Genomic DNA, 9,428 nt, shown 5'->3' on the forward strand with positions numbered 1-9,428 from the left:
CCCCTCCCCACACCGCCACGTCTGTACACTCACCCGCACACCCAGAGGAGAGAGCATCCTTCCGTTCTCTGGCAGAGGACGTCCGCCGCATTCACCTGTCGAATGTCGCTGGCATTTTTCCTCCGTAACTTCCAATCCGCTCATTTTCTTAAACGCCATGACAGGAGCGCAAGTTGCACGCGGAAAGTAAGTAGGTCATGGGCACGCTTCGAGACCTCCAGTTCGCCCTGCAGCTAAAAATCGAGGAGCTCCGTCAAAGAGACGCTTTGATTGACGAGCTGGAACTGGAACTGGACACCAAGGATGAACTCATACGGAGACTTCAGGAGGAGCTGGATCGATACCGAGCATCCTCCTCCGCCGCCGCCGTCTCGCCGGGACCTTTTCCGGCCGGTATTTGACAGCTTTTTCATTGGGTGACCTTTGCTCGTTTCCACTCACTTGCTGGAATTTAGCATTTTTTGTTTTTGTCTTTGCAGCCTGTTCTTCTCAAAGCGAGGACCTTTTGCGCATCGCTAATAGGAAGACCATCATTTCCGAACCCTTTGCTCCCGATTCTGGGAATCTGGACACCTCGTGTGACAAGAACCTGGAGTGAGTGTACAAACATACACACACACACACACACACACAAAGCTATTTTCCAATTAACTTTACAAACAATTGTCCTTTTTTTCCATTTCAATGGAGGACGGCTAGGGTCAGTCAAGGCTAAATAGACAAATGGATAACCTCGACAATTCGATTTCATGTGGGCCTGACCATTTTAGATATATTTCCTTTTTAAAAAAAAAAAAAGGATTAAAAGACCTGGATTAAAAAGCCCTGAATATTCCGTTTTTATAGATCTAAAACAATGTTTATTTTAGATTTTTTTTAAATATATTTTTAGATATTACAAAATTATTTTTGAATTAAAAACACAGAAAATATTGATTAAAGAATTACAATTATGTATTATAAGAATTGGATTAAAAACCCTGAATATTCATTTTTTATAGATCTAAAACACTGTTTATTTTAGTTTTTTATATATATTTTAGATTTTACAAAATGATTTTTGAACTAAAAAAAACAGAAAAAATGATTAAAAAAATGACAATTATTGATTTAAAAAAGGGAAAATTAGGAAATGTAATATACATCTATATTTGAATTTGATCCTAAAACAGAACTTTCCCGGGCCTCACAAAATGACGCGGCGGGCCATATTTGGCCCCCGGGCCGCCACTTTGACACATGTGACTTAAATGATCTACCCTGTGTTTTTCCCAGATGTCATAAATTGATGGAATGCGCTTTTTCGAAGAGCGACCTGTTGCGGAACCTGGACCAAGACCAAACCAAAGCCGTGACGGCCGGCGCTCGTCCGGTGGCCGTTCACCGCGATTTCTGCGTCATCCAGGAAGGGACTTTTGGATCGCAGGCTTACGTTGTGCAAGGTAAATCTTGGAACCCATCAATACCCGGCGACCAATCCCAGATCCTTTCACATGACTAGAAATTGGGGGCGATGGAGCCATTTTCCGTAAATGAAAGATGGGCTTTCTAAAACTTATTCATTTCTTTTGAAGTTTTGATTGAATAATACAGACGTCCAAGTTATCGGATCACGACGTCTGGATAGCGTTTGGTGAATTAAAAGCACGATAACTTGTGGCAGAGGGGAAACTGGACGTGACCAAAGATGGACACAAATTGCTAACCTTGGAAGCGGGGGACGTCTTCGGAGAAGTGGCGCTGCTCTACGACTGCAGACAAATCTACACCGTCACAGGTAGGACGGCCAGCCTGGTCATAATTTCATATTTTATGGCTAGTTATTCCAGAAATAGTGCCTTTTTTTAGCAACACGTCATTGCATCGATTATTCCATGACTTTGTATATTTATGGGCTGACCAAAATATGAGGGGCTTTTTCACAAAGGGAATATGCGGCTGCTGATTGGACAATAGCTCTTCTGGTGAAAATAATGTCACAAAATGGGGTTGCCCAGACTTCCCTCTCCCCAGCCACTTCATTTGACTCTTCCCGAGGCATTACAGGGCCAGCTGGGAGACATCTTTCTCCCAAGGCCTCCTCCCAGTGGGACGTCCCTGGAACACCTCACCAGGGAGGCGTCTAGGGGGCATCCTAATCAGTTACCCGAGCCAACTCATCTGGCTCCTCTCCATCCGGAAAAACACTGAATCTATTCTGAACTTATCACTTTATCTTTAAGGGAGGTATCAAGATGAAGAGGCAACTAGGGGGCAACCAAATCAGATACCCGAGCCAATTCATCTGGCTCCCCTTGATCCAGAGAAGCCCTGACTCTATTCTAAATGTCTTACCTTATCTCCAAGGAAGCTATCCAAATAGGGAGGCGTCTAGGGGGCATCCTAATCATATGCCCGAGCCAACTCATCTGGCTCCTCTCAATCCAGAGAAGCCCTGACTCTATTCTGAGCGTCTCACCTTGTTTCTAAGGTAGCTATCAAAACAAAGAGGCGTCTGGGGGGCATCCTAATCAGATACCCGAGCCAACTCACTCAGCTCCTCTCAATCCAGAGAAGCCCAGACTCTATTCGGAGCTTCTCACCTTATCTCTAAGGCAGCTATCAAGAGAGGGAGGCGTCTAGGGGACATCCTAATCATATGTCCGAGCCAACTCACCTGTTTCCTCTCGATCCGGAGAAGCATCGACTGTATTCTGAGATGCTTCTTACCTTATTTATAAGGCAAAGTTTGGACACACTGCGGAGGAAAACTCATTTCAGCAGCTTGTATCCGGGATCCTAAAACATGATTTCCCCTAAAAAAAACACAAAATGGCAATTTGACAAAGGGATTTGCTTTCATATCATGACAGTGACCCCAACTCAGCCTTGCTAAAATTGAAAGGCAACTCTTGTTTGTCCTTTTTATCCGGCTATCGCTAGCGACGTCCCGACAAGATCTGGCGGGTATCCCCGACCCGCCTCTAATAGATCTTTTTATTCCATGGCCGCCAAAAGTGTTTGTCTGCCATTTGCGATCTGGACAGATGGAACGAAATGTCACCTTTGGGAAGATCACATTAGCATAACGCCGCAATCTAATCTAAACACGGCGCGCCGGTAAAACGTCTGCCGGGGAAATGTTACCGTAGAAAAGCCACGAATGCTGACGGGGAGAAATACACCAAGATGGGAATTTCAAATTGGAAGAATGGGATAACCCAGTCACGGTGGATGTCATTTAAACGTCGTTATTCATTCACACACTTTAATTATAGTCTAGGGCAGTGATTTTCAACCACTGTGCCGTGGCACACTAGTGTGCCGTGAGAGATCGTCAGGTGTGCCGTGAGAAATTATCCAATATCCTTTTTTTTTAAATTAACATTTATTAATAGTTTTCTGCAAATATGATGTCATTGTCCAGTGTCCGTGCTGTAGTAAATATACTATACAGAGTGTCATTTTGTAAAATTTTTGGTTAGTGGTGTGCCACAAATTTTTCCAATGTAAAAAATGTGCCGTGGCTCAAAAAAGGTTGAAAAACACTGGTCTAGGGAATAAGATCTACTAATAATATCTGAGGCGGCCGGGTGAACAAGTGGGTCGCTTGTCGGCCTCACAGTTCTGAGGCCGAGGGTTCGAACCCAGCTTTGGAACGTCCTCTGTGAATTTCGCATGTTCCTTGCGTGGGTTTTCTCTGGGTACTCCAACGCATATTTAAAAAATATGCTAGCTGGGCTAGCTGGTCCAAAATGCTAAATTGTCCCTAGCTGTTTATGATTGGCAGTTTTTCTCACTGTGCCCTGTGATTAACTAGCCAAAAATTCTGAGTGTCCACTGCCGGTTAGGCTCTAGCGCCCCGCGCCACCCTACTCCACTTTACTCCCACATCCCAAAAACATGCATGCTTGGCTAATAGTAGGCTAAATAGTCCCAGCTGTGAGTGATTGGCGGTTTAGCCCTTTGTGGCCTGCGATTAGCTAGCTAAAAATTCTGTGTCCCATGCTTGTTAGGCTCTAGCACCCCCTGACTCCCTGCTCCACTTTCCTCCCACATCCCAAAAACATGCATGCTAGGATAATTGTAGGCTAAATTGTCCCTAGCTGTGAGTGATTAGCGGTTTAGCCCCTGGTGGCATGCTATTAGCTAGCCAAAAATGTCCGGTGTCTCCCGCCTGATTGGCTCTGTCACGTTTTGGTCTTCAGCTCAGTTGGACAGCAAACTGTGGGTGATCGAGCGCAAGAGTTACCAGACGACACTCATGCGGAGTGCGCGAGACCGACTCGCTCGGACGTCGGCGCTGCTGAGCAGGTGAAACGCCGCTAAATACCTCGCTAACGGGCCATTTTTTTTACGTTGAAATGACAGTTTTGATATTTGGTAAGGCGTGTCCATTCCGTGTGTCCCCCAGCGTTCCCTCTCTACTGTCCTTGCCCAAGGACGCCATCTTAAAGATGTGCGATCTCATGGAAGAGGTACACACGTTTTTAAGTTGGAGTGTAAACAAGCCCCCGAGCGGCCATTTTTCAATCCCACCACTGACCTTCAAATGTTTTTTTCCGTCTTTTTTGTCTCTCCGCAGGCTCGCTACGCTCAAGGCGACTACATCGTTCGACAAGGCGTCCCCGGGGACACTTTTTATATCATTGCCAAAGGCCAGGTAGGGCTGGTTAGGGGTCAAAGGTCAACGCTGTTTTATCCATTTCCATAGAAGGGCAGCGAACAAAAAACAATCAAATATAAGTTTATTTAGCTTAAATATACATTGTGTGCTTTATCTTTCTCAATTGACTGGTCACCAATTCAGGGTGTGCTGGGTAGCTGGGATAGACTCCAGCACCCCCAGCAAACTTTTGTGATTATTAAGAGTTCAGAAAATGAATTTACCAAAAAAATATATAAATTCAGTACTCAAATATAACTTGACCTTTGCCCTTTTATGATTAAATTGTGTTTTGGACAATTGGATTCAAGCTAAAACTTTAGATTGGTCTTCTGTTATATAAAATCATCAACCAGAACACGAGGAAAGTTATAATTACAGAAAGAATGAAATGGAAATGAGGGATAATAGTCTAGACAACTGGGAATATAATTTGAAAAAAAAAATGTGCGCCCCAAAAATGGATGGCGCCCTTGGCGGTCACCCCCATTACACCTTGCGAAAACCGGCCTTGATGGTGGTCACCTTTTGCAGGTCATCGTCACCGAAAAGAAGGCCGGAGACGAAGAACGAGTCGTTTCCCAGCTCTCGGAGAGGAAGTGGTTCGGGGAAAAAGCTTTGTGGGGGTAAGAGTGCTTCTATTAGCGTATCGTGCTTGCTTTTCCCACAATTCCAATTGTCTCCTCGTTTAGGGAGGAAATACGCACCTGGAACGTGATGGCGGCCAGCGACGTGGCCTGTCTTCTCATTGGACGAGAGTAAAAGGCTTCACCGAGAACGCTCCGGGAAATTCGGATTCCCGCAAAAGCATCCGGGTGGATTTTTTTTCTCTGTTTTTCAGGACTTTTCGAGACGTGATTGGGGAGACGCGTTTGGAAAGCAGTCCCGAGGGACGTCAAAACACGCCACGCAAAGACCAGTAAGGACAAGTTCTGGCCACAATTGACCAAAACTGCGGAAAAGGAGAAAAATTGGAACTTCAGAATCCGGGTTTATCTTCCCGGGTTGCCTTCGTTAAAGTCACAATTAAATGTCCTTCAATCAGCACAAATAATAATAATAAATACATAAATAATAATGAAGAATTGATAATAAGAAATAATACTAAGAAATAATACTAATAAATACTAATAAGAAATAATACTAAGAAATAATACTAAGAAATAATACTAAGAAATAATACTAAGAAATACTAATTGGCTACTTAGGCTAAATTGCCCCTAGCTACGAGTAATGTAATGAGCTGGAATCAGCTCCAGCACCCCCTGGGACCGAGAAAATGGATGGCGATCATGGAAAGTCTTTCATGTGACCCTAATTGAAAAACACCCTTACTTTGTTGGACTGGCGAGCAGGTCTGAAGAAAAGGACGCCATTGCCACTCTGTTCCTCTCATCCTCCATCTTGAGCGATTTCCAGATCGTCGGCACTTTGGGGGCGGGGACCTTCGGACACGCCGACCTGGTGAGCTTGCCGACCTTCCTGCCTCATGCCGCTTGGCGCCTGATGCTTCCATCTTGCTTTTCTAGGTGCGACACAAAAAGAACAGCAAGACGGTTTTTGCCATGAAGGTCGTGGACAAGAAGGCCATTCTCCAAAACAACCTACGAGAGAATGTTTTGAGAGAGCGCAATGTTCTCATGGAATCATCCTGCCCGTTCCTCGTCAGGTGAGGACAATTTTTGGGATGTGGTTTTGTTAACACAGCTTAGTGGATGCGTTTTGGTAGTTAGTAAACTTTTTAAAGGGCCAGTACGGAATTTTTGAAATTTTATTTTTTTTATATTATGTATATTTTTTGATTTTTTGAAAAAATGTACTTAAAAAATTACCATACTAAAGTTGTTATATGGCGTACAGCAAGGGTGTCGGACTTTTTAAAATATATTTTTAGATTTTACAAAATAATTTTTGAACTAAAAACACAAAAAAATGGATTAAAAAGTGACAATTATTGATTAAAAGGAGGAAAATCAGGAAATTTAATATCCATCCATACTCTTCGTTTAAATTTGATCCTAAAACAGAAAGTCGGCACTCATGATTGACTTTCCCGGGCCGCAAAAAATGATCCGGCGGGCCAGATTTGGCCCCCGGGCCGCCACGTTGACACATGATAAAAGCTTAGAAAAAAAATTGCTTTTAGGAAAAAAAGCCACAAAATGAAAGTTGTTTGAGTTTAGCTTTGTGGACAAAAAAAAACAATTATTTGAAATTCACTGCAAAATGTGGTTGTATTAAAAAGAAATAAATAAAGAAAAAAGCGTCCCTTTTGTGGTTCCAAGGTTGCACGGAACCTTCCGCGACGCCGAGCGGCTCTTCATGTTGACGGAGGCTTGTCTCCATGGCGATCTCCACGGCTGCCTTAAAGACAAGTATACGTCTTTCCTTTCACGGTGGACGACGAGCGTGACCTCCGAAGTCACCCCCGCGCCTCGGCGTACCGCTCCGCTCCGCAGAATCCGTCTGGACGAGAGCGCCGCCAAGTTCCTGGCGGCTTGCGTCACGCAGGCCTTGAGTTTCCTTCACGCTCGAAATGTGGTCTACAGAGACGTCAAGCCCGAGAACGTCCTGCTGGATGAACGGGGGTACGGCAAGCTGGTAAGGGTCGGGATTGGAACCCCGATTCGCCTGGCCTAGAAACGCTGACCGTGATTGTTTTTGTTGTCCACTAGGCGGGATCCAAATGTTTGAAGAAGATTGAGGTGGGGAAGAAGACGTACACTTTTTGTGGGACTTTGGGCTACATGGCGCCGGAAGTCTTCTCCAATCAAGGTCATGGTGTAGCCGCGGACTTTTGGTCTTTGGGGGTGCTTGTGTTTGAGCTCCTGACTGGCACGTGAGTTTTTTGTCGAGACAAATGCTATTGAAGACTGTATTTATTCATATGCCAGGAATTTCCTGTTGATTTGGAGTCACTTCATGTTTGTTTTGGGGGAAATTCCTGATAATTTCCTGTTTATTTTAATCACAATCACAATCACAAAAACAAACACAATCACAAAAACAAACATAATCACAAAAACAATCACAAAAACAAACACAATCACACTCACACTTACAATCACAAACAATCACAAACACAAACACAAACACAATCACAATCACAATCACAATCACAATCACAAACACAATCACAAACACAAACACAATCACAAACACAATCACAAACACAATCACAAACACAATCACAAACACAATCACAAACACAATCACAAACACAATCACAAACACAATCACAAACACAATCACAAACACAATCACAAACACAAACACAAACACAATCACAATCACAAACACAATCACAAACACAATCACAAACACAATCACAAACACAATCACAAACACAATCACAAACACAAACACAAACACAAACACAATCACAATCACAAACACAATCACAATCACAATCACAATCACAAACACAATCACAACCACTTACCTTCAGTCAGCCAGTAGGTGGCAGATCACCACCCAACGTTTTTACACAGAAGGGATTGTGTGTCGTGCTACCGCAAGTTTAGACTCATGATGGATGTGGGGAAAAAAATGTCCGTTTGTCCAGGCTGCCGTTCGACAGCGCGGACCCGATGAGGCTCGTGAGCCAGAGTTCTGCCGGCATGGATGACGTGGATTTTCCCAAGGCCGTGGGCGGGGCCGCCTCCGACCTCATCAAGGAATTGTGCAGGTGGGGGGAGCGGGAGGGTCGGCGCCGCCAATGACGCAACTCCAAACAGATAATAATTTTCATGTCTTCTCCGTTGCCAAGGCGCCGTCCCTCCGAGAGGCTGGGGAGCGGAAGAAATGGGGTCAAGGACATTCGAAAGCACAAGTAAGACACAGGGGGCGGAGTTAGTGGGATGGCTTTCATCACTCCAGGGGCGGATTTAGTAGGAGTTAGTGCAAGATACATAGAATATTTACATTTTTTTGTTTAATCTGTTTATAAGAACTGGATCCAAAGCCCTAAATATTCAGTTTTTGATAGATATAAAACAGTTTATTTGAACTTTTTTTCTTAGTAATGGAAAACATGTAAAATTGGAAACCCGAAAATATTTTTATATATTTATTTATAGATTTTACAATGTCTTTCATCAGATGGTTTGAAGGATTCAACTGGGATGGACTAAGTAGAAGAACCCTAAATCCACCATTCTGCCCAAAAGTAAGCGTTCCGGCTTTTAAAGTGATCACGTTAAACAAGTACTCATTGTTTGTCTCTTCCAGGTTCAACACGTTTGGAACAACAGCGGGAAATACGGCCATTATGCCGTAAACCCAGAGGAACAATGTGAAATTTGGGAAGACTTCTGATGGAGAAACTTCATTTTGACCTTTGTCGACATTGCAAATTCACTCGCTGCCTGTCATAGCTTCTTCTATTTAGTATATTTGATATTATCAGCAGATGTTGTGTAACATTATTTTGTATGTGGAAACAACAACATGTGATTTAGTGATTCAATAAATAGCTTTCTCTCAATATCTGACATTTTAATTGGGATTGTTCTCCAAAATATGACGCTGACGACAGGATTTGGCTGCATCCTGCTGTCAAGCGAAAATTGAAAAACCGTACAGGAAGTGTCCTTTTTCGAAATCGTATTTTACATGTCCATCATTGACCAAAAATGACAATTGAAAAGAATAATTAGCATTTTTCATGAAGTTACAAATGACTGACATTCATTTAGTCCCCTTGCTGGCCGCTTTATTGCTATTTCAATACATTTTAAAAAGCGTGCTGGGCTTTTATTTTGAAAGCCTAACAGGAACCAGT

General features: G+C 43.4%; 1 protein-coding gene across 1 annotated transcript; it reads left to right on the forward strand.

Moving 5' to 3' along the window:
* Nucleotides 1–11: 11 nt before the first annotated feature.
* On the forward strand, nucleotides 12–9,071 carry prkg1l (protein kinase cGMP-dependent 1, like). Its single transcript, XM_077715021.1, has 19 exons — nucleotides 12–393; nucleotides 480–594; nucleotides 1,276–1,442; nucleotides 1,664–1,777; nucleotides 4,188–4,293; nucleotides 4,394–4,457; nucleotides 4,565–4,642; nucleotides 5,180–5,271; nucleotides 5,338–5,403; nucleotides 5,487–5,564; nucleotides 6,001–6,109; nucleotides 6,175–6,314; nucleotides 6,931–7,020; nucleotides 7,105–7,246; nucleotides 7,321–7,484; nucleotides 8,211–8,333; nucleotides 8,415–8,477; nucleotides 8,747–8,813; nucleotides 8,876–9,071. The coding sequence occupies exons 1-19, from the start codon at nucleotides 198–200 to the stop codon at nucleotides 8,960–8,962; spliced, it is 2,061 nt and encodes a 686-aa protein (XP_077571147.1). The 5' UTR covers nucleotides 12–197; the 3' UTR covers nucleotides 8,963–9,071.
* The last annotated feature ends 357 nt before the right edge of the window (nucleotides 9,072–9,428 follow it).

The sequence above is a fragment of the Stigmatopora nigra genome, chromosome 4 (genome assembly GCF_051989575.1).
Source record: "Stigmatopora nigra isolate UIUO_SnigA chromosome 4, RoL_Snig_1.1, whole genome shotgun sequence".
In the NCBI taxonomy this organism is placed as follows: Eukaryota; Metazoa; Chordata; class Actinopteri; order Syngnathiformes; family Syngnathidae; genus Stigmatopora; species Stigmatopora nigra.